This window comes from Abramis brama (assembly GCF_963993115.1).
Source record: "Abramis brama genome assembly, chromosome: 20".
NCBI classification, from domain to species: Eukaryota; Metazoa; Chordata; class Actinopteri; order Cypriniformes; family Leuciscidae; genus Abramis; species Abramis brama.
This window is the reverse complement of record NC_139982.1, coordinates 1,952,017-1,977,530: the sequence shown is the minus strand read 5'-3', so window position 1 is coordinate 1,977,530 and position 25,514 is coordinate 1,952,017. Positions and strand designations below refer to the sequence as shown.

At 40.0% G+C, this 25,514-nt stretch overlaps 1 protein-coding gene and 1 long non-coding RNA gene across 2 annotated transcripts; both read left to right on the top strand.

Annotated features, from left to right (window-relative positions):
• Positions 1-7,166: 7,166 nt before the first annotated feature.
• Positions 7,167-24,513, top strand: LOC311070408 (scavenger receptor cysteine-rich domain-containing group B protein-like; the record flags this gene model as incomplete). The annotated part of the gene is made up of 10 exons (XM_084094233.1): positions 7,167-7,187; positions 7,424-7,496; positions 7,628-7,654; positions 22,778-22,810; positions 22,989-23,027; positions 23,165-23,470; positions 23,996-24,028; positions 24,189-24,245; positions 24,393-24,468; positions 24,501-24,513. Exons 2-10 carry the CDS (start codon positions 7,448-7,450, stop codon positions 24,511-24,513), a joined length of 633 nt encoding a protein of 210 aa, XP_083950359.1. The 5' UTR covers positions 7,167-7,187; positions 7,424-7,447.
• Positions 24,514-24,535: 22 nt separating this feature from the next.
• LOC311071127 lies at positions 24,536-25,473 on the top strand. The gene is made up of 3 exons (XR_014603762.1): positions 24,536-24,698; positions 25,221-25,256; positions 25,417-25,473. It is a non-coding gene; the product is annotated as an uncharacterized lncRNA (long non-coding RNA).
• The last annotated feature ends 41 nt before the right edge of the window (positions 25,474-25,514 follow it).

Genomic DNA, 25,514 nt, shown 5'->3' with positions numbered 1-25,514 from the left:
GCTTGACTACTGCAATTCTCTCTTCTATGGCTTACCCAATTCATCTATAAATAAGATCCAATATATTCAGAACTCCGCAGCTAGGGTCCTCACAATCACAAAGAAATCTTCTCACATTACTCCGATTTTACACAGACTTCATTGACTTCATTTCGTATTCAATACAAGATACTCCTTATCACATTCAAAGCACTCCATGGTCTTGCGAAAAAAAAAAGAAAGTACTTTACACTGTGAATGAATGGAATGACCTATTTAAAAATTTAAAAAAATGAGTTAATACAAATGACTATTAATCCTACCTGGTGTACTACGCTCACGCTCTACGCTGAGCAAGGTGTTGAGGAGGCCCTTGTAGATACTTCTGTGGTGCTTACACTGGATGAGGTTCTCTCATTGAATGGAGTGGTATCATTGGATGAACCACTGGTCTCACATTCTATTCATTCCAGTGAAATCACAAAATAAAATGCACACAAACGTGTTCCTGCTTGATATACAACCACTGATGAACATATTCGGTTTTAATGAAAGAAAAAAAAAAAAACTATACGAGTGCGGATTAGAAACCAGAACCTCTGACACGCTTGGCTAAAGTTCTAGCACTAGACCATTAAAGTTACACAAGTAAATGTTGCGGATCTATGAATTTATTCTTGTGAAAATTCTCGGCACTAACAATATATATGAAAAATGCACCCAAAATGACCCAATGTACTATTGAAATTGATTTCTGGACATTGTAATGTTATTTTTCCAGAAAATTGTTATTGTACACATGTATTGTATCTGATTTAGCATTGTATAGCAACCTCCCCCCCACCCATGTTGATGACACATGGCTGGGCCTCTGGGGTGTTTAAATTTTCATCAAAATTTGATTGGCTGATAACACACGTCAGTCAAAGTTAAGATCAAATGGAAAATGGTAGCTTCAAAGGAAGGCTAGCTATACTACTAGTGCTGGTCCACAGAGCTGTGTTTAGATGACATATGGAAAATCCAACTCAGCCTCACAAAAATAACCATATTCTTTCTGGAAATATAATCATAACATACTGAAATAGACAGTAATTGAATTTAGACACATTCAGACACACATTAATTTAATTTAATTATGAAAAAATATATATTTTTGATTTTGACAGGGCCAGCAGAGAAGGCCCTGCAGGCCCTGACAGCATTGTAATTTAGAACATTACCATAGTTGTCCATCATGTCCAATAGGGAAAAAAATATATATTGAACCCAGTTTTCATAAAATAAAGATCTGTTGTGGTCCAGAATAAAATGATTGTTCCAAATACAAGTTACAACTAAAATTGTAAGAAAATGCTAATTTCCAATACAGGAGAACTTGTTGATGGAATGCAGACAATTTAAGAGGTAATTTGGACAACTCTAAGTCACATCAAATAAAAAAATTACAGGGTTTCGGTAGGCCTATTTAAAGTGGGTGACTATTATCAGCGGATTCTGTTCATGTGTGCCCAGACATTTTAGAAATCCCGACCTGCTGATGTTTTATGGCCATGTCCGGAATAAAGAGTAGGCCTATGTATGGTAAACCTACATACATAAAGTTAGGGTGATATTAAAGGACATAAACCATGATATAAGATTTTGGCCATATTGCCCATCTCTAAGTCATTTATTCTCTGTGTGACCTGTAAAGTCATGTCCACAAACCTCTTGCGTATTGTTTGGTCACACCACAAGGTGCCACTGCCACCCTGAGCTCGATTGCTATGTCTGAGGTAAAACACGCCCCCCCCATTAGCATACAGAGCAATAAATGTATACCTAAATGGTAACACTTTACTTGAAGGGGTGTGCATAAGACTGATATGACACCTTCATAATCATGACATGACACATGTCATGAAAATGAAGGAGGTTTTATGCATGTTAATGACAATAAGCGTCATTCGCTCAATTATGTAATTTAATACAAAGATGACATTGTTTGAGATGTCTTTATAACAACTTGACAAACCAATACATCCTAACCTGTCATTAATATGTCATAAACATGACATAGATTAATCATCAAACTTAAACGACTTAGCTTTTGTCATTGAGAGCATATGTCATAATTTAAAATATTTTTAAGATGGAAGAATGCGGTTTCACAGATACTAGAAACGTGAATTTCAAATGAAAGATTGGCATCAAAGAGCACAACCAGGTTTTAACGATCCCCACATACACTGGGTAAGAGACGCTTTAAATCTGAATTTGGGAGGACTCAATGTTAGGCTTCTGGTTGTAGCAACGAGGAAACAGGATTTCTGTGCAGCAGACTTTATAAAAAAAAAAAAGAGTCCACCATTAAACATTCAGAATTCACCCAGACAGAAGTTGATCTAAATCCTTGGGAGAACTGACAAAATGTTTAATGTTACATGTTGGTAAAGGACTACTCATGAGAGTATGGTGTCATTAGTATAATTTTGCTGTTATTTATTCTATGCTGTCTTTCTGAATGAAGCAATCTTATGGACTAGGCTATACTTAAACATCTGTTATGTGATAAAGCTTTTCAGGACGGCTAAATAAAAACGATGTTTTTATGATCCTTCTTATTAATAAATAAATAAAAATAACATTTTGGAGGTTCTGCAAGGTGAATGTAAACGTGTGACTAAAGTGTAAATGTAACAATAATCATAACATTATTAGATGGCAAAATGTTGATATGGTTATTACATTCTCATCTTGCTATGGTTACTATGTCAATCATAACAATTTCATGATTCACAGGACTATAATTTAGCGGATTCACTCCCACATTTAAATGCAGTTATCACTCCTTATACTTTACAGTGTGAACGTAACCACTGGTTTTTAGAAGCATGAAAAACACTCTGCACTCTCACTAAAACTCTCGTCATAAACACTGAAGTTGTCCACATCTGCACTGTGAATCTCTTATTTACATCGCGTCTAGACTTTGACTGTTTATGAAGGGATTTTCAAAAGTGTAAAGCTTGTGCTGATTCTGAACATACATTTTGAGCGAATTCTCCGCATGGTGACTCTAAAACGCCTCTGATTGGCCACTGTGTTCATGCGCTAAATATGTCTGTGATTGGCTACAATGCTCAACGCTGAAACAACACAATATAAGTAGTTTTGTTTCGTGTCCTATAGTGCCCGGACTCGACTGTACGAATGAAATTTATACCATTTTACCAATCACACTGAGACATTTAAAATGATAGCAAACATGTAAAGGAAAAAAAACAACAGATTCACAATATACATCATATGTGATATATAAACTTTCTCAGTGAACTTTAAGTGACTTGAATCAGGGGGAAAGGAAGGGAGTAGGGAGAGGGGGATGCATATATAAACGAGGAGATGAGTTTGGACAAGGCGGTGTCCTGTGCTCTTTCTTTGAGATCTTCTGTCCAGGGTGCGTGTTATTGCTTTATTGCAGGGGGTTTGATCTCAGTGTAACCCAGGCTCAAATTAGTCAATTTGCAGTCGACAGAAAAAAACTATTTTGGCGTATTCACCCTTCCAGTAAAACTGTTTATGTGAAAAAAGGACGGTGATAAAAGAAAATTGAGATAAATAATATGCTTTATTAATTATATTAGTAATATGCAAATTACTGCAGTAAAAATGATCCAATTAGAGTTGGAATCTGCACTGCAGGTGTAGATTTTCCAATTGAGTGTGATCAGCAGCGATGCTGACTGTGAGACGCGGACGAGACTGATAGAAGGAGATGAAACGGAAAAACGCGTGTGAAACAAAGCTTAAGAAATTTGAGATAAACGATCTAATTTTGAGAAATAATTAGTAAATGACTACTAAACAAAGCAGAAAAAAGTAAAAGTTAAAGTTAAATTAAGTGTTAATTTGAAAAGTTTTGTGAAAGAGCTTACCTTATGGCCTTGTTGATCCGGAATATCGAGCCAAAGTTAGTTGAGCCATTGCTATAGTTTGTGGTGTCATCTGGAGAAAATATTAACAGAACACTGTTAATTCAGAAGAATCGGTGAGTTGTGGATTTATTTTCATTTGTGTGATGAATTACAATGGTGTTTTGTATTCCTATGTGTGTTAAAATTAAGTGATATGCTCATTGTATATGAAGTATGGCCTATGTTGTAAATGAACGTTAAATGTTGGTGTGAAGAGTAAATACTGTTGAAACAGAGTTAAAAATGAGTTTCTAAAAATGTTATCCTGTGTGTACAGGCCAGTTTTTGTTGTTTGTGTAGAAGTTTGTATTTTCCGCTGTGATTTACGTGCATGGTGAGGATTCATCAAGCCGCGCTGAGAGAAAAGAAAGATGGTGAGCCCCCCAGACTGAACTTGGATCCTTTACTTCTTATCTTCTTATCCACTTAGTGGTGTCGTTTTTTCCTTCTGAACTCTGATGGACTCAGGTATATTTTGACATGTGACGTGAGCAAGATGGCGCCAGTGTGTTTATCGGCTTGCCGTCAGCTCCGTCAACTTCTACTATGTTTGTTTGTGTTGTCACTTACGTTATGTCGGTACTGTTCTGTTGCTGCTACTGTTGCTGCTACAAGGTCCTATGATCAGAAAACTTTGTTGGATCTCAGAAACGCTCTGGTGACCCCTGTTCTTTATGACAGATGTCACCCTCCTTCTCCCGCACAATTAGGTCCCTTCCAGCTCTCTGCAGACATTCTAGGTCATCACCCTGCATCGACCCCAAATGCCCGCTAGCCATGCTCGACCGAGATTCGTATCCGTAGCGGTGGAGTAAACTCGCTGAACATCCGCCCTTTGGAATACTCTAGTTGCCCCCAGGCTGCGGTTTACTCAAATGCAAAGGTGGCCCAGGTCAATAGCAGTCTAACAAGACCTTTCGTTCTGAATGACTTTTTTTCTCGTCACAATCTGGATTTCCTGTTTTTGACCTAGATATGGATTAGCGCTGGAGTTGGCCAATTGTCTGTTTTTAGTGAACTTTGCCCAACAAATTGTTCATTTATTAGCACGCCGAGGTGCGTTGGAAGAGGAGGCGGTGTGGCTCTTGTTTTTAGGAACAATTTTAAATTACGGACACTGTTTGCAGGGAGTTTTTCCACCTTCGAACTTCAATGTGTAATTGTAGAATCTGTTACGTCACCATTGGTTTGTGTACTGATCTATAGGCCCCCTAAGCCAGACAAAGACTTTATAACTGAATTCTCTGACTTTCTTTCCCATTTTGTGTCACTGTATGATCGTCTCCTTATACTTGGTGACTTTAATATTCATGTTTGCTCTCCGGGTAGACCTATGGTTAGCGAATTCTGTGGTGTAATAGATGCTTTTGGCCTTACGCAACATATAGATAAAGCTACTCATAAACTGGGACATACACTTGATCTAATTTTATCTTATGGTTTTATTGCTGATAATATTGTGATTGAGGAGGCCACTTTCTCTGATCATAAGCCCATTATATTTAACATCACCCTTTTCAGTCCCCTGCAAACTGTCAGAGTTCAGGATTATTACTCTCGCCAGATACATTTTCTTGAGTGGAAATGTTGCATCTACTATTGCAACAGCGGCATCGTTCTCCTCTAGTCCGGATGAATTAGTTTCCCTTTTTCACTCATCTTGCTCTTCCATACTTGACTCGGTAGCACCTTTCACATACACCCGCCCCAAATTAAAATCTCATTACTGGCTAGATGAGGATACGCGCTCTCTTAGGCAGGCCTGTCGTAAAGCTGAAAGGTAATGGAAAAAAGGATCATATCAATGGGTCTCATTCATGAAACACGAGCAGAACGAATTTTTGTGTAAATCGTGTGTAAAGTGGTTCTGGTGTAAATTTTCGGATTCATTAAAATGTTCATATTTTCCAAATGTTAGTTGGTACGAAAGAAATCTACACCTGCTCCCAGCCACGCGTAAATAGTGCGTTTAACATCCGAACGTTTTGCTCATTAATAAGGCTGCATTTTAATTCACCTTAATCGGGTACATATTTACATAGCATTTTGAAAAAATATTATAAAGACATCATTGAAGTAATCCATGTGACTCCAGTGGATTAACCTCAAGTTTATGAAGTGAGTGCTTTGTTTGCACAAAAAAAACGTGAATGTGCGTTGAAGATTGATAGATTAATATTTTGTAAATATTTTTATTTTTGCACTAAGCACTCACATCGCTTCATAAACTTGAGGTTAATCCACTGGAGTCACATGGATTACTTCAATGATGTCTTTGTAACCTTTTGGGTTTTTTCCAAACAGCAGTTAATTCTGTCATAGGCCTACTCATTTATACTAAGATATACTTGTCAGACAATTCAATGAATTCATATTTTTGTGAATGTTATAATAAATGTTAAAGTTATGGTTTATTGTGCTATAATTATGGTTTGTTTTAACAAAAAAGCTTTTGTCATGTTAAGTTGTGTTGAAGTTGACTTAACTCATAATTTTAAGGCAAACTTCTTAGTTAATTGTTACAACAAACTATATGTAGTTAAGATTAAGTTGAGTTAACTTAAAATAGTTTGTTCATATAATATTAAATTAAGTTGAGTGAACTTAAATTTGTAAGTAAACTTAATCCCTTTGATTGCTTGGATAAATTGATACAATCTTTTATCCTAAGTTATGACAACAAAACAACGTTAAGTTAAAAAATAATCTTTGATTCAGATAACAAAATAATAGCTGAAACAACAAAATCATTTGTTGTAAAAACTCACATTTTTAGTTTCAATGAACTTAAAATTTTAAGGCAACCAGGTAACTTACTTTTTTTAGTCAAACTAACAAATCATTTTTTACAGTGTATCCAGGTTCCAGAGCATGAGCTGTGGGTGTAGGAGAGGTCAACTCTATCTAGCCTGTGTCACTCAACCTCCTGTAACAGGTGGAGGTGAGCCCACAAGGAAGTTTGTTCAGTCTGAACCCAACTGGGCCCATTCCATCTGCATGCACATTCATTAAAAAACACTCCTGCCTATATGACAGCTAAACAAGGAAACATCTGACAAATGCAATAGGTGTGGAATGGAAAAACTGCTTTAAGGCATTGTTGAGGGATTAAGACACACCACACAGTTTAAGTAATGGCCTGTCCACATTTATAAATAAAGGCACTGCTCAGATTCTGACACCTGCAGTTCAGCATCCCTATATTCTGGTAAAGCCGTTGAAGTTTGCTCTGCTCTGCGTTTATCTCTGGTAAAATCACTTTTCTGTATTTCATCCCATCTGCTTTTAATGGATTTTTCTTTCAAAGTAATAATTATTTTTTATGTACTGTAAATACACCAATGCTTTTTCCAAAGGTTGTATTTGCACTTTTTGTGATGTTTTTATACTATTTGTTATATAATATGTTTCTAAATATACACTTTTTTATTTTAAATTTTATTTTATATATGCATGTGTGTGTTTGTGTTCATATAAATATGCAGGTGCAGGAGGTGAAGTTTCTCATAATGAGGTTTCTAATCTCATTGTGTGTGTCTCTGCTGCTGCTGATTAATGGTGAGGCTTTTACAGCACTAGCAATACAGAAGTGTGATCAATAATCTGGCATTAAAATGACTGATTTAAATAAGTGAATTAACTATGCTTTCCTATTATTAAAGCATAATGCGTATATTCTTATTTGACAGGCGGAATAATCAATGGACCAACACCAGGTAATTTTTACACTCATTCTTGCTGCTCCCAGACTGTGTTCAGTTGACTCAAATTTCAGCATTTCCACCAGATTTGTTCAGGAGGAATTATCCCCTTTTAAAAGAATGTTCAAGGTTCAATAAAAATTAAGTTTTGTTGGCAGCATTTGTGGTATGTATAAAGCAAAAGGCTTTGTCATGTCCATCAACATTAAAATGTTCAGTAAACATATTCAGTGTGTATGTAATAGTAATAATATATATGTATGTATGTATATATATATATATATATATATATATATATATATATATATATATATATATATATATATATATATACTACTGGTCAAAAGTTTAAGATCGGTAAGATTTTTTTATGTTTTTAAAAGAAGTCTCTTCTGCTCACCAAGGCTGCATTTATTTGATAAAAAAACAATAAAAAAAACCCAGTATTATTGTGAAATATTATGACAATTTAAAATGACTGTTTTCTATTTGAATATATTTTAAAATGTAATTTATTCCTCAGATCAAAGCTGAATTTTCAGCATCATTACTCCAGTCTTCAGTGTCACATGATCCTTCAGAAATCATTCTAATATGATGTTATGCTCAAAAAACATGCATTATTATTATCAATGTTGTAAAGAGTTGTGTACAATTTTTTTTTCAAAATTCTTTGATGAATAGAAAGTTCAAAAGAACAGCATTTATTTAAAATAGAATATTTTCTAACATTATAATTTTTGGCAGGTGTTTCACAACAATGATTGCCTAGCTGTTGTCCCTGGTCCAAGAGATTATCTTAGATGAGAAAGAGTTCCAAGCTTGTACAGTCACTGGTCGCGCCTTATTGAGTCGCGCAGTTGTATGTTCAACGTTGTCAATATTGACAAGGCTATGGATCCAGAATGATTTCATACACATATCCGGAAAGAACCAATTTTTCAAAATTGTTTTCTTTGCAGAGGTAAACCCTGCAAATACCATTTTGAGCTGAATTTGCTTTAGATTTATATCAGAATTATCATTAAGGAGACAGAAACCAGGATTGGGAACATAAAAAATGTCAAGTATATCCGCTAAAACTGAACTTACATGCAACCAGAACTTAGAGATAACTGGACACTCCCAAAACATGTGTAAAAACGTTCCAGGTGTAGCAGTGTTACATATATGACAGTTGTGAGTAGGTTGTAATTTCATCTGGACTCTCTTATAAGGTGTGATGTAGGCTCTATGTATGGTTTTGAAGTGAATTAGTTGGTGAGCTAGGTTCTTAGAAGTCATACTTAAATTGCACCATATTCTCTCCAAATCTAATTTTATATTTAAACTTCCCAACTCCCTGTTCCATATGGATTCAATTGGCAAAGCCTTGGCACTGTGCTGAATCAGTGCACTATATATTAAAGAGACAGAAGATCTGCCCAGTAATGGTGCAATCCATTGTAACATGGGATGTGAAGGGAGAGGAGAATTCCAGGGAACTCCATACGTTTTAAAGGCAGATCTTAGCTGAAGGTAAACAAAATAAGAGGACACAGGAAGCGAAAAGCGTGTTCTTAAATCTTGAATGGAGCAAAGACCTTGAGTATCGTATATATCACCTAATGTATTCACCCCAAGGGATGACCAAGATGGTTGATTGAATGGTTTGCTGCCACATAGTAACCTCAGGTTATGCCAGAGTGGCGTGTTCTGACAGAATTTAGGTGGGCCGCCCATCCACCGTTCTGCTTTCTTCCACACTTGAATAGAGTTAACAATGATGGGCCAAAATTATTTTTAATTGTTTTGTTTGCTACCCTGGAGAATAGTATGTCTTGACAGGCTGCTAAAATGATCAAATTCCTTAATAATTGGGTGAATAGAGGTGTCAAAGTTATCTAAGAACAAGATTGTATCATCCGCATACAGAGAGATAATATGCTTATGATGACCAATTTCCATAGGGGAAGCTGTAGATTGCCTAATGGCTTGTGCTAGAGGTTCCAGAGAAAGACAAATTAAGAGTGGACAGCCCTGTCTTGTACCACGCTGCAGGGTAAAAGGAGAAGAGATTATGTCACCTGTTAGAACACTTGCTAAAGGTGAGTGGTATAGCACCTTGATCATTGCTATAAAATTATGCCTGAAACCAAAACGTTGCAAAACTGCCCACATATATTTCCACTCTAACCTATCGAAGGCTTTCTCTGCGTCGAGTGAAAATAAGGCACAAGGATTTGGGTGTGTCTCTGCAACCTCTATAATGTGTAGCAACCTTCTCATGTTATCAGATGCATAGCGTCCCTTGATAAATCCTGTTTGATCCTCATTGACTAGAGATTTAATAACTTTTTCCAGGCGCAGAGCGAGTACTTTGGCATATATCTTGAGATCGCTTGTAAGTAAAGATATTGGTCTAAAATTAGAGCATTTTTCAAGAGTAAGGGGATGAGTGCTGTTTTTTGGTCTCTATGGAAGGTCCCACTTCTGACTGCAAAGTTAAATGAATTCAGCATGAGTGTGCCCACCATGTCCCATAGTTCTAGATAAAGCTCTGGAGGGAGGCCATCCAAGCCAGGCGATTTGCCTTTGAGACATTTTGCAGCTCTGTGTAGTTCATCCAGCTCTAATGCAGTTTCCAGATCATCTTGGTCAGTTTGCTTGAGGCAGGGAAGCTCTAGTATATCAAGAAAAAGTTAACTGGTAGCATCATCATAAGAAATCTCTGATTTGTATAAGTTTTCATAAAATGTATGCATTATTAATGGCCTCGGGTTAGTAGTAATTTTGCCCTCAGGTGTATTTATTGCTGGAATGTGAGCTTGTAACTTAGTCCACTGAAGCAAGCGTATGTAGAACCCATATGCAGTTTAATGAAAATCAGAATCAGACATAGAAACAAAAAACATGGCAAGGCATGGCGAACACAAACTCAGGAACATGAACTTACTAAGTGGTTACATCAGCAATACAAGACCCCGACACACGGCAAACATGAGGGCTTAAATACACACAAGACTAATGACTAGACAAGGGACACCTGTGAACAATGATCAAACAATCAGACAATAAACTCATGACAAGACACATGGCAGGATCACATGACTACAAGGGATCACATGACAGACAAGGAAGCAAACACAACAAGAACAAAACCAGACCAAAACCGTGACAGAATCCCCCCCTCTAAGGGCGTCTCCCGACGCCCTGCAAAACATAAAAGTTCAGGTGGGTGGTGGAGCGGAGGCGGTCTTGGGGGAGGGATGGTGGGCCAGGTCCGTGCAGGGGGACAGGACATGGGACGTGGCATGGCGTGGGCGGACCTGGGCCTTGCGGACCTGGGCCATGGCAAGGCGTGGGCGGACCAGGGCCGTGACGAAGCTTGGGCGGACCAGGGCCGTGACGAAGCTTGGGCGGACCAGGGCCGTGACGAAGCTTGGGCGGACCAGGGCCGTGACGAAGCGTGGGCGGATCCGGCAGTGCAGGAAGCCAGGGTGGATCTGGTAGTGCAGGAAGCCAGGGCGGATCAGGCAGTGCAGGAAGCCAGGGTGGATCCGGCAGTGCAGGAAGCCAGGGCGGATCCGGCTGTGCTGGAGGCCAGGGCGGATCCGGCTGTGTGGGAGACCAGGGCGGATCCGGCTGTGTGGGAGACCAGGGCGGATCCGGCTGTGTGGGAGACCATGGCGTTGCAGCCTCCATGGTCCCATCAATGACCCTATTACCCCCTCCCAAAATTTTCTTGGGGAGAGCCAGGGGGTATAGGACTGGCTCAGACGTGGTGAGATCAGGCACTGCCTGGGCAGACGAGGCGTGGTCAGGCGCTGGCTGGGCAGACGAGGCGTGGTCAGGCGCTGGCTGAGCTGACGAGGCGTGGTCAGGCGCTGGCTGAGCTGACGAGGCGTGGTCAGGCGCTGGCTGAGCTGACGAGGCGTGGTCAGGCGCTGGCTGAGCTGACGAGGCGTGGTCAGGCGCTGGCTGAGCTGACGAGGCGTGGTCAGGCGCTGGCTGGGCAGACGAGGCGTGGTCAGGCGCAGTACAGGCCGACCACACACACCAAATGGCTGTGGCAAAAATGGTGAGTGTGGCTGTCATTGAAGGCTCAGATGTAGCGGCAGCCATTTTGTCCGAAGACATGGCGTGGAGAGACTCAGGCATGGCGTGGAGAGACTCAGGCATGGCGTGGAGAGACTCAGGCATGGCGTGGAGAGACTCAGGCATGGCGTGGAGAGACTCAGGCATGGCGTGGAGAGACTCAGGCATGGCGTGGAGAGACTCAGGCATGGCGTGGAGAGACTCAGGCATGGCGTGGAGAGACTCAGGCATGGCGAATATTGTGGAGTTGTGGGGTTCTTCATCAAACCTCACGTTCTCCACCTCACCCACTGTGTAATTAGAACCAGTTAAAAACAAAATAAAGTCTATTTGCTGGCATAGTGTAGAATGGTGATCAAATGAAGGCATTAACTCAGCGAGTTCATCATCCAATCCATTTTGAAAGCACCATTTTAAATAAGTCTCATCCCAAGATACCTGATCCGTGAAACATAGAAAATCCTTAATGTACGCTTCCAGGGGACGATTCCCCTGCCGTAGATTTAGGAGTGCAGCTGCTGGGTTCATGGTTGGTCTTGTATTATGTAACTTAGTCCACTGAAGCAAGCGTATGTAGAACCCATATGCAGTTTAATGAAAATCAGAATCAGACATAGAAACAAAAAACATGGCAAGGCATGGCGAACACAAACTCAGGAACATGAACTTACTAAGTGGTTACATCAGCAATACAAGACCCCGACACACGGCAAACATGAGGGCTTAAATACACACAAGACTAATGACTAGACAAGGGACACCTGTGAACAATGATCAAACAATCAGACAATAAACTCATGACAAGACACATGGCAGGATCACATGACTACAAGGGATCACATGACAGACAAGGAAGCAAACACAACAAGAACAAAACCAGACCAAAACCGTGACAGAGCTTTTGTTTCACATTCCTTAAGCATAAGAGCCAGTAGATGACTAGGCCTCTCTGCTTCAAAATAGTACTTTTGTCTGGTTCTATGCCAGATAAATTCCGCCTTTGATACGGCCAATGTATTGTATTCATCTTTTAAGGATGCCAGCAGTTTGGACTGATCATCTGAAAAGCTATGTTTTTGTAGGTTCTCTAATGATCCTATTTTGTTTTCAAGATTTGTGATCTGGGAAGCTTTTGTTTTAGCTAAAGTTGAGGAGAATGAAATACAGAAACCACGAATAAAACACTTTGTGGCGTCCCATAAAACTTGTGGATTAGAGCAACCCTTTGTGTTAATATCTAAAAAATATTTTAGTTGTACTTTGAGCGAACTAAGAAATCCAGAGTTAGTTAGTAAAGATGTGTTTAAACGCCACCTGGGGGGCTTTGTCTTAATGTTGGGCAGATCGATGTTGCATAAAATTGCAGAGTGATCAGATAGTAGAATTGGTAAGATAGTAATGGACGTATGTCCTGCAATAAGGGTTGGGCTAAGAAAAATATAATCTATCCGGGAAAATGTTTTATGTCTATTGGCGAAAAATGTGTAATCTCTAGCAGTAGTATTCTGTATACGCCAAATATCCACAAGATTTAAATCTTTGAGAAGCGACTTCAATAAGTTAGAAGAAGGATTACCTATTGCATCTGAATTAGATTTATCAAGAGACGGATTAAGGGATGGGATAAACTATATACAAAAACAAAGGCAAAAATCCGTAGGTCTGTAAGAATATAAACATTTTCTGATACGTGACCAATCTACCACAACGCATGGCAATAGAATCAGATAAACCCACATAATCTTAATACATTCGTCACCTCTCGAATTGGGTTAGCAAGGCTAATTTAGTGTATTTGTTTTTAGATCATACCTTGTAGGACCCTGAGATTGACCATTGCAACATAACTTGTTAGGTGATCTAAGATAGTTCCTCCATGTCCACTAAATTGCCTTCTCTGGCGTGAGGAGGATCCCTGTGGTTGTTTTCTTCGGTCTGGTTTGAGGCTGCGTCAGTAGCACCACCATCTCGCCGTAACGGTGTAAAGGTGGACCTCCGCGGAAGAGAGTTGATAAAATCTTCGGCGGCCTGGGGGGAATCAAACATCTTCTTTTCGCCTTTATACTGCAGTTTTATCCGCGGAAGATAGATGAGGAATGGCTCCAGGCCCATGCCCTTACCCTTGTTCATGGTAGAACTAAAGCTCTTTCTCTTTGCTGTTGTCGCTGGACTGTAGTCGGGGAAGAACTGGATAGTGCCGGCTGTTGGCGCCGAAGCAGGAGCGGGAGGCGTGAGCAGGTGAGCGGATGCGTGCGCGCCATTGGCAGCGAACTTCACTGGATAAACTTGACGTGCCCCGTTCAGGATAGCCGATCTGTCTTGCCAACAGAGTAATCTGAAGATGAGGGTGTGCGGCTTGTTGGATTTAGCCTCTCCTCCATCATACACACGATGAGCCCGTTCAATGTCAGTGTCTCGGCCCACCAATGAGGGGATCCACTTGGGAAGATTATCTTTCAGGTAGCCGATTGCATCCGAACCCTCCACTGCTTCTGGTAAGCCAACCAGCCTTACATTATTTCTTCTTCCCCTGTCCTCCAGGTCTGTCAACTTTGTGGTGAGCTGGTCTAGCTGTGTCTTTAGTTCGATAACCGATCGCCTGTCCTCTCGTGCAGCCGTCTGAACAGATTCCACTCGGTCTTGAGTCCGTTTAGTAGATTTGGCTACCTTCTCAAGTTCACTGCTGATCTCCTTCACAGTTTCATTAGTCTTCTGGATTTCCATTCGCAAGTCACGTAGTGCTGGGACAAGAATAGAGTCCACAGCTTCCCTGACCGCGGAGGCTACGGCCACATCTAGACCACGTTGTTGTTCTTGGAGAGCTAGCTTTATTCCATTAGCAATAGCTGCATCGAGTTCTTCCTTGGAGATGGCAGAATCCTTGAATTTTTTCTTTATGGGCGATTGTTCATTTTCCCTTTTCCGTGCTTCTTTGCTTAGGGAAGGATTCATGATGAGATAGATGTCGAAGTATTTTAAGTATGTTAAAGGATTATTGAAAAAATAAGACCATGCGAGCAGAGCCGAAAACTATGCTGGCATCGCTGTCGATGGGTCACGTGATCTGTTTAACTCATCCTTGATGAATACAAGTATTGATTTATTTTATTTCTTTCCCCCCAAAATAAAATTAAAATTCTTACTGACCCCAAACTTTTGAAGGGTAGTGTTTAATGTTACAAAAGCTTTCCATTTTCAGATAAATGCTGTTCTTTTGAACTTTGTATTCATCATAGCATCATGAAATAAAAATTCAACAATGTTTCTTGATCATCAGATCATCATATTAGAGTGATTTCTGAAGGATCATGTGACACTGAAGACTGGAGTAATGATGCTGAAAATTCAGCTTTGATCACAGGAATAAATTACACTTTACTATATATTCACATAGAAAACAGCTGTTTTAAATTGTAATAATATTTCACAATATGACTGTTTTTGTTTGTATTTTTAATCAAATAAATGCAGCCTTGGTGTGCAGAAGATACTTCTTTTAAAAACATTAAAAATCTTACCGATCTAAAACTTTTGATAATTTAATTTTACATAATGAGTTTTACAAAGTTTTACAATTATATAAAACATTTATGCTGCATTATGCTTTATGCTCAGTCTCACCAATGACATGAACATACTAATGTTGAGTAGATTTGTGTGGTCATATCAGCCTTCTTGATCTGAGGAAAAGTAGATCAAAGGCTATGAGTACATTTAGCTTAAATTATTATACCATTGCAACTTTTGCCCAGTATCGTGGACTACATAAATTGGCCTGGTCTCAATGTCAGACACTGAGTTTTGTTCCAATATATAAAGGCACAGCCTCACTCTTGGCATCTTTGTGGTCAACTTCTTAGTACATAGCAGGCAAACAGTTTTGATAATAAAAATCCATTTCTTGTACCATTTGACCCCAGTTGGTGAGGGTTGTAACATCAAAATGTATATTTAAATTATTATTAATAATTATTGAGCGGTAGCAAAAAATAACAGACTGAAAAAGTATGGTGCAAAAACATTGGTTTATTATATACAAATTGTTGGAAAAGTGCTGGAATACTGAGAAATGTGATCAAGTGTGCATATTCACAATAGAACAAATAACAAAGACACAGAGAGGGGAAAAGGTACATGGGCGGCTCCAAAGGAATGAAATAACAAAACAAAACCAATTCTAGCTGACGTTATAATTCTAACCTGACAAGCAAAATCAAAAGAGTAGAGAAAAGAAAAAAAAATCTTCAGTGTCAAAGATGTCCTAACTAGACTACTCTATCTAGCCAAACACAAAACTTACAGTGGGTGGCACACGGCCCTAACCAAGTGTGTGTAGACAAACAAAAAACCCCATGTGTGTCACGTGTCATTTTTACCTTAGTGATAGGAAGATCAGATCATTTTACTGACATGGATCTTTAAATCGCTTCAGCAAAATGAATGAATCTTTATTCAAGTAATTTCACCCACCTCTCAAGTCTTCTGGTCTGAGTCGTTCGTTCTTTTGTCATGTGACAGCTGGGCTGTCCTCAAGCTCCATTGCTGTCCTCACTCACATCCGCGTCGCCTCAGTCCTCTGGGCCCCTGGCTCCACCTTGGCCGCTCGACGCCGGGACTCCGCCTTAGTCTCCAGGTTCATCATTGTCGCCGGGTCTCTCTGTTAATCGGACATCGTCTGGGACCCACCATCTCCCTGTGTCACCTCAGTCGGACAGGCCCAAGTTTCCACCATGGCTCCTACCTCCATCATTTCCGCTGTGGGTCACCTTCCTCCTGGCTGGCACCCGTTTCGCTCTGAACTCTCGGTGGCCATCCGTTCCTCCATGGATTCTTCCCCAATCCACTCCATGGGCCCTTCCACTATTCGCTCCTCCATGGCTTCTCCCAGCGTCCCCTCCTCCATAGGGGTTGTCAGTTCTGCTGTGGTGGTCTTCTGCTCCACTTTGAAAATCCTCTGCTCCTCCACTATCCTGAACTTAATTTTTCATTTAAGGCGCCATGAGTCACCTTCCGGAAGGGAGGAGTTCAGTCACGTTTTGCCTGTGTTTTGGTATCGTTTTCATATTGGACTTTCAGTTTTCTGTGTTCCTTTGTTCCAGTTATTAGTTACCATGGACACTGTGACGAAAAAATCTGAAAATCGTCCATCATTTTGACAGATTACACTGAATATTTGATATATTTAAGTTCAGTAATTTCACTTAAATGACAATAAATAGTTAATTTTAATTGCCATTTAAGTGAAATTACTGAACTTAAATACATGAGCTTGATAAAAATGATCATTCTAGAATATCTATCTGATTGTAACTTATGACTGTAATTCTCACCCCTATCCACTTGGTGGCGAGTGCACTCTTGCTGACTAAGTTAATGATCAACTAATGGCTTTTCTGAGTGACATGGGACAAGTTTACAAGCAGTTTTATTTACATCTTTCTGCGGTTGAAACACTGACTGAGTGATTACATGAGGGACATGATGCAGATTTCGGTAAGTTGGACAGTATCTTTCAAGATATTTTCTGTTCACTCATGTTCATTTTGTTCAGTAATGTAGTAAAGAGGAAGGCACGTTTTCACTTGCACTACATTAGGAGGCATGGAGGGCCCTGAACGGCATGAACAGTGTATGGAACTCCAACCTCTCCCGCCAAATCAAACTCAGCTTCTTCTACGCGACGGTAGAGTCCGTTCTCCTCTATGGCAGTGAATGCTGGACCCTGAATCCAACCCTAGAGAAGTCCCTGGACGGGTGCTACACCAGGATGCTGCGTGCAGTGCTTAACATCAGCAAGAGTGCGCATGTAACCAACAAAATCCTGTATGAGGGAGTACCAAGAGTGAGCAACAAGATTGCTGTGAGGAGAATGAGACTTGCAGGACATTGCCGAAGGCATCGAGAGCTGCCAGCCAGCAAGCTGGTGCTATGGGAACCAACACATGGCCATCGGTCAAGAGGACGTCCCACGCTAACATACGTGGACATACTCAAGAGGGATGCAGGAGCCCAGAACACCAACGAACTGGCCAGATGCATGGAGAATCGGGATGACTGGAGGCAACGATGGAAGGCTCGTCTGAGGACGACCTAGAGAGACATTAAAGTGCGGCAAAACTGTATTTATTATTTGGATTTTGTGATAAAATGAACAGAATTTGAAAGCGGAGAGACTGTTTCATATCAAAATCAGAATCAAAATCTTTATTTGTCATTATACAAAAGAGTACAGCAAAATTAAATGCAATCCTATTCAGCACAATCTCCCACTTTACAAACAATAATCCTATATGTACAAAAGAACCCCATTTCTCCTATGTAACATTTGACAAAATAAGTGGTAAAGAGTAAACTGAAAAAAAAAAAAAATTATATATATATATATATATATATATATATATATATATATATATATATAGTTTGAACATAGGTGCAAAAGTGGATGGTGATGAATTAGAAGGTTGTCCAACGCTTAGTTGTTTGGTGAGTTGTAAGGTTTCCCAGCAAACGAATGAAAAGAGTGCTTCAGTAGTATAAGCAGGGTGTTTGGTCACATAACACTTAGCAGGATCCACAGCTGATGAGCAATAGTTACATCCCAAACAAATCCTCTACAAGAAAACACCAAACACATCAATTAAACTATATGGATTCCACATCAGCTCACCCAAACAATTCATACTAACAATTAAACTTACTTTTTAGCAGGAATCAAACAGGATTGGTAAACAGTAAGCAAACAACCATGAGGCAGCATCAAACAGACCTTACGCCTGGTTCACACCGGACACCGAAGCGACGCGGAACGGAAAATCACGCACGGTCCGGCGCCTGCCTGTTCACACCAGACACGTATTCTCCGTGGCGGTCTACAAGCGCTTCTGCTCAGTTGTTGTTTATTCAGAGCTATTTTTTTACATCATGGGTAAGTAAATAACCTCATAAAATGAATACACCATGTTTCTGTAACCAAGAAGTTTGTACACTTCTTTTATTAATCCGTTGTCGAGACACACACGCAGCCAGAGAGAGAATATGGTAGACAGTAGTAGTGTAGATATACCGTTGAAATATACATCCTCTATTTAAATTTATTAAATCTATTTTGTTGTGTTTTTTCTTTGTTTGTTTTCATCTTTCTAGTCTGTTTAGATACACAAATATGATCGCATTTGTCACTCGCGGTATTTAAATTTTTGAAAATTGTTTATATTTTGACAATTGACCGGATTGTCTCATGTTTCTTGGTGTGACTTCCTGCCGGAATTGACGCGGATCACTCACGGCTCGCGCAAAAAATAGACCAGACGCCGAAACTGGCGCTTCACGGCGCGGGCCGGCTGCGGCAGGTTGGCTCCGCGTCTGGTGTGAACGAGACCATAGGTTAACATGGGCGCCGAAAGGAAGCGGCCTCCGTTCCGCGCCGCTTCGGCGTCCGGTGTGAACCAGGCTTTACTCTACTGCTTCCTGTTTTATCTCATACAATGTGCTCTCTTGTATCCCCCTAGTGGCTAGGAAACAAATAGCACCCACAAGTGGACTAAAAGAAACCCTGTGACAGGCGGTGACTGTTACAATATATATATATATATATATATAATGAAGAGTTCAGATGCAAAAGCCTCTAAGTGCCATCTGAAAATTTATTCTAGAATGATCATTTTTATCAAGCTCATGTATTTAAGTTCAGTAATTTCACTTAAATGGCAATTAAAATTAACTATTTATTGTCATTTAAGTGAAATTACTGAACTTAAATATTCAAGCTTGATAAAAATGATCATTCTAGAAGAAATTTTCAGATGGCACTTACAGGCTTTTGCATCTGAACTCTTCATATATATATAATCTGATCAGTGCCTTTATTTACAAATGTGGGCAGACTATGACTTTATCTAGAATCAACAACACCTTAAACCGTGTGTTGTGTCTTAATCACTCAACAATACCTTAAACCAGTTTTTCCATTCCATACCTATTGTGTTTGTCAGATATTTCCTTGTATAGCTGCCATTTAGGTGGAAATGTTTTTCAATTAACATGCATGCAGTTGGTAAAATGGTATAAATTTAATTCGTACAGTTGAGTCCGGGCACTATAGGACACGAAACAAAACTACTTATATTGTGTTGTTTCAGCGTTGAGCATTGTAGCCAATCACAGACATATTAAGCGCATGAACACAGTGGCCAATCAGAGGCGTTTTACGGAGTCACCATGCGGAGAATTCGCTCAAATGTTCAGAATCAGCACAAGCTTTACACTTTTGAAAATCCCTTCATAAACAGTCAAAGTCTAGACGCGATGTAAATAAGAGATTCACAGTGCAGATGTGGACAACTTCAGTGTTTATGACGAGAGTTTTAGTGAGAGTGCAGAACATGGTAAGTAAGGGATGGCTTAATGGGAGCGCTAATAGTTTTGTTTTTCATGGTTCTAAAAGACCAGTGGTTACGTTCACACTGTAAAGTGTAAGGAGTGATAACTGCATTTAAATGTGGGAGTGAATCCGCTAAATTATAGTCCTGTGAATCATGAAATTGTTATGATTGACATAGTAACCATAGCAAGATGAGAATGTGATAACCATATCAACATTTTGCCATCTAATAATGTTATGATTTTTGTTACATTTATGGTTTAGTTATAAGTTTGCAATACATTCACCTTGCAGAACCTCCAAAATGTTATTTTAATTTATTTTTTAATAACAAGGATCATAAAAACATTGACTTCCTGTTGGGTGGAGTGGGTTGAAACCAAGTGAACTTTGTCCTATATGACGTCATCAATGACCATTCCAAATTTCGTGCACATAAGAGAAATTTCATCCTCACCACAGCCTGCATTTGGGGGAGCTATAAAGCCCCTCAACCATACCCAAGCTCAAGTAATACATTATCTTTAGAGGTTCAATGAAACTGAAAATCGAGGAGCTAGAGGGAAGTCGGAGCCAGATGGGGCCGAAGGGATGGAGACCCGAAAGCGCAGCGGAAGGCTTGAAATTCTGCAGCGCAGACAAAGTGATGTCAGACCAAGGTGGAGCCGGTGGGGCGAGGAAGCACGGTGCAGCTGAGGGGACGACGGCCTGGAGGTCGGAGGTGGAGCACAGGAGTTGACACCCCTTGGCTGAGCTGGCGAATCTGAAGCCCAAGGCTGATCTAAGCAGGGTAGAGGCTGGGCATATCATTAGCGGCAATGAATGCTTTGAGCTGGGTAGGACCTGCACCAATGAATGACATTTAAAGATGGACAGTACCATCTGTGACAAAGACGAGTTGGAACAGGACTGGACCAGCAGAGACGAAGAAGAAGAGGAAGACTTGGGTCTGAGCAGAACCAGCAGAAATAACACCCTGCCGTGGGTGTAGGCTCTGGGGTGAGGACGACCTCTGGGTGGATGGACCTTGGAATGTAAGATGTAACAATCCTCTTCAACCACCCCTACAGTCACATGGGGAACCCCCAAACCACAATGCATAATCGATGAACTGCTGCAATGTGCAGCTGGAGTTCCCCATAGGCATTATTAATAAGAGGTGCTTGCCAAGCTCACTCCAAAAACAGCCCTTTAGTTTGTCATCATTCCAGGGAACGAGCTGAGACAGCTCCAAGAATTCCTCCACATAATCCTCCAGAGGATGTGTTTCCTGGAGTAAATCAATCATCCTGTCCTGTGGAGTAAAGCAAACTGCTGAGTAATAATCCATACTCCTTACTGTTCAGTACTGATGTTACATATGACCCTGAAGCTTTAAAGCATGTATCGAGTACGCAGCGCAATTTCTCATGAAGCTCCATACCGGTTCGCTTATTGTTTTTAGAGAAACACATTATCAATGAAAAACAAAGCCTCACTTTCTTTCCAATCACGTGTATTCTTCACTTTTTATGTCAGAATGTTTTAACCCAAACTATTACTCTAAAAGGGTTTATAAAAAAAATGCTTGTCTGGAAAAATACATTTATAAAAATAATTTATTCTGAAGCAATATTCTCATCATTGTTCTATCAGCTTTGACATATATAAATCTGCATATTTGTGATATTTACCCCGAGGGCTTTTTTTTTTTTACCTTTAAAAGGGGCATTTCTTTCCTAATGTTATTAAAAGTACAGTATGCTTCATCTTTCAATTCAAAATTTTGCATTTGATCAATATATTCAATTAGAAATATTAAGACACTATAGGGCTGTTACCAATCAAATTAAATCATTTACACTAAAAAAAACATTAAATACAATAGTATAATAAAATAATAAATAATATAAAAATAATATAATAAAATAATATTATGAGATTGTTGGGGAATAGAATAGAATAGAATCGGGCATTTATATAGCGCTTTCATATGTACTACTGTACACCCAAAGCGCTTTACACTCATATCTCCTCAACCACCACCAGTGTGAAGCATCCACTGGGATGATGCGACGGCAGCCACAGTACAACGGCTCCAGTGCGCTCACCACACACCAGCTATAGGTGGAGAGAGGAGAGAGAGTGATAGAGCCAATTCAATGTAAGGGGATTATTAGGAGGCCATGATTGGTAAGGGCCAATGGGTGGAATGTGGCCAGGACACTGGGGTTACACCCCTACTCTTTATGAGAAATGCCATGGGATTTTTAATGACCACAGAGAGTCAGGACCTCGGTTTTACGTCTCATCCGAAGGACGGTGCTCTTTGACAGTATAGTGTCCCCATCACTACACTGGGGTGTTAGGACCCACACAGACCACAGGGTGAGCGCCCCCTGCTGGCCTCACTAACAGCTCTTCCAGCAGCAACCTGGTTTTCTCAGGAGGTCTCCCATCCAGGTACTAACCAGGCTCAACCCTGCTTAGCTTCAGTGGGCAACCAGTGTTGGGCTACAGGGTGATATGGCTGCTGGCGGAAATCCAACATGTTGCAAGCAAATGGTTTAGAGAATAAAAAAATCAAATTTTTGTTTACCATCCGTACAAATATCGCTCTCAGTGTGGGAAATACCATCCAAGTGAATAAATACGTTCTGGAACTGTAATAGACTTTGTTCATCTCTCTTTTTCTGTAATAGGTCAGGCACAAACTAGTGCAGCACCACGGACAGGTAATTATAGACCTTTGAATTAGACCCAGATCTGCTTTTCACACAACTTGTAAAACAGCCTAAAAAATTAGTTTGAACTGAAAAACATAAAGCACTGCAATCAATCTGATATGTCAACATCTTCATCTAAACATAACATTGTTGTTTATTTGTGTGTTAATTTCTTCTGCTTCAACAGTGACATTGAACACGACTTCCTCACGGCCAGGACTCAAAGGTAATGATGCTGAGGAGGATGAAACTCCAAACTTTGTTTGTTATCTCATCAAAAATACAAAACTAACAAACAAAAATTAACAAACGAAAAACCTAATGACCTGTTTTTCTCTCTTTATATTGTTTTGTGATTAATAGCTGTCAAGTTGGTGAATGGACCCAACCTCTGTTCTGGAAGAGTGGAGGTTCTCCACAATGGAACATGGGGAACAGTGTGTGATGATCTGTGGGATTCTACAGACGCAGCAGTGGTGTGTAGAGAACTGGGCTGTGGCAGTGTTATAGAGGCAAAGAGTTCTGCTTATTTTGGACAAGGTTCTGGACAAATATGGTTGGATGATGTCCAGTGCCGTGGGAATGAATCAACACTGACAAACTGTTCATCAAATGCATGGGGATCACATGACTGTGGGCACAATGAAGATGCTGGAGTCATCTGCCAAGGTGAGTCAAACTCATTTATTTTCACTTTAATTAATGAAACAATGAAAAGCCATGTCAACTAATGATGAGGAGGCAGGAAACTAAAGAGACGCATGCTAAAAGTCCTTGAAAACAAAACAAGAACAGCCTAAACATGACATTACTCCCCCCTCCGGAAGGCGGCTCCTGATGCCTGAAGACTAATGAGCAGGCAATCTCTTTGGGGGAAGTGAATTGGGAGGCAGCTAATGTGTACATTAAGCTTCATTTAGAACTTTGTAACTTTTGCCCAGTTGGTTGCATGGGCTAAATTAATTGGCCTGTTCTCAATGTCAGACATTGAGTTTTGTTCCACTCACTTCATGTTTGGAATCTCTGCAGTCCACTTTCTTAGCATGTTGAAGGCGAATGGTTTAGAGAATAAAAACTTAATTTTTGTTTACCATCCGTTTGAATATCACTCTCAGTGTGGGAAAGACCATGCAAATGAAGAAATCCGTTCTGGAACTGTAATAGACTTTGTTCATCTCTCTTTTTCTGTAATAGGCCGGGCACAAACTAGTGCAGCACCATCGACAGGTAATTATAGACCTTTGAATTAGAACCAGATCTGCTTTTCACACAACTTTTAAAACAGCCTAAAAAATTAGTTTGACCTGAAAAACATAAAGCACTGTAATCAATCTGATATGTCAACATCTTCATCTAAACATAACATTGTTGTTTATTTGTGTGTTAGTTTCTTCTGCTTCAACAGCGACATTGAATACGACTTCCTCACGGCCAGTACCCAAAGGTAATGATGCTGAGGAGGATGAAACTCCACTATTATTACCACTTTGTTTGTTATCTCATCAAAAATACAAAACTAACAAACAAAAATTAACAAACGGAAAACCTAATGACCTGTTTTTCTCTCTTTATATTGTTTTGTGATTAATAGCTGTCAAGTTGGTGAATGGACCCAACCTCTGTTCTGGAAGAGTGGAGGTTCTCCACAATGGAACATGGGGAACAGTGTGTGATGATCTGTGGGATTCTATAGACGCAGCAGTGGTGTGTAGAGAACTGGGCTGTGGCAGTGTTATAGAGGCAAAGAGTTCTGCTTATTTTGGACAAGGTTCTGGACAAATATGGTTGGATGATGTCCAGTGCCGTGGGAATGAATCAACACTGACAAACTGTTCATCAAATGCATGGGGATCACATGACTGTGTGCATGGTGAAGATGCTGGAGTCATCTGCCAAGGTGAGTCAAACACATTTATTCATGCTTTAATTAATGAAACAATGAATAGGCATGACAACTAATGATGAGAAGGCAGGAAATGAAAGAGACGCATGCTAAAAGTCCTTGAAAACAAAACAAGAACAGACTAAACATGACATTACTCCCCCCTTCGGAAGGCGGCTCCTGATGCCTGAAGACTAATGAGCAGGCAATCTCTTTGGGGGAAGTGAATTGGGAGGCAGCTAATGTGTACATTAAGCTTCATTTAGAACTTTGTAACTTTTGCCCAGTTGGTTGCATGGGCTAAATTAATTGGCCTGTTCTCAATGTCAGACATTGAGTTTTGTTCCACTCTCTTCATGCTTGCAATCTATGCAGTCCACTTTCTTAGCATGTTGAAGGCGAATGGTTTAGAGAATGAAAACCTAATTTTTGTTTACCATCCGTTTGAATATCACTCTCAGTGTGGGAAAGACCATGCAAATGAAGAAATCCGTTCTGGAACTGTAATAGACTTTGTTCATCTCTCTTTTTCTGTAGCTGGCCAGGCACAAACTAGTGCAGCACCATCGACAGGTAAATATAGACCTTTGAATTAGAACCAGATCTGCTTTTCACACAACTTTTAAAACAGCCTAAAAAATGAGTTTGAACTGAAAAACATAAAGCACTGCAATCAATCTGATATGTCAACATCTTCATCTAAACATAACATTGTTGTTTATTTGTGTGTTAGTTTCTTCTGCTTCAACAGCGACATTGAACACGACTTCCTCACGGCCAGTACCCAAAGGTAATGATGCTGAGGAGGATGAAACTCCACTATTATTACCA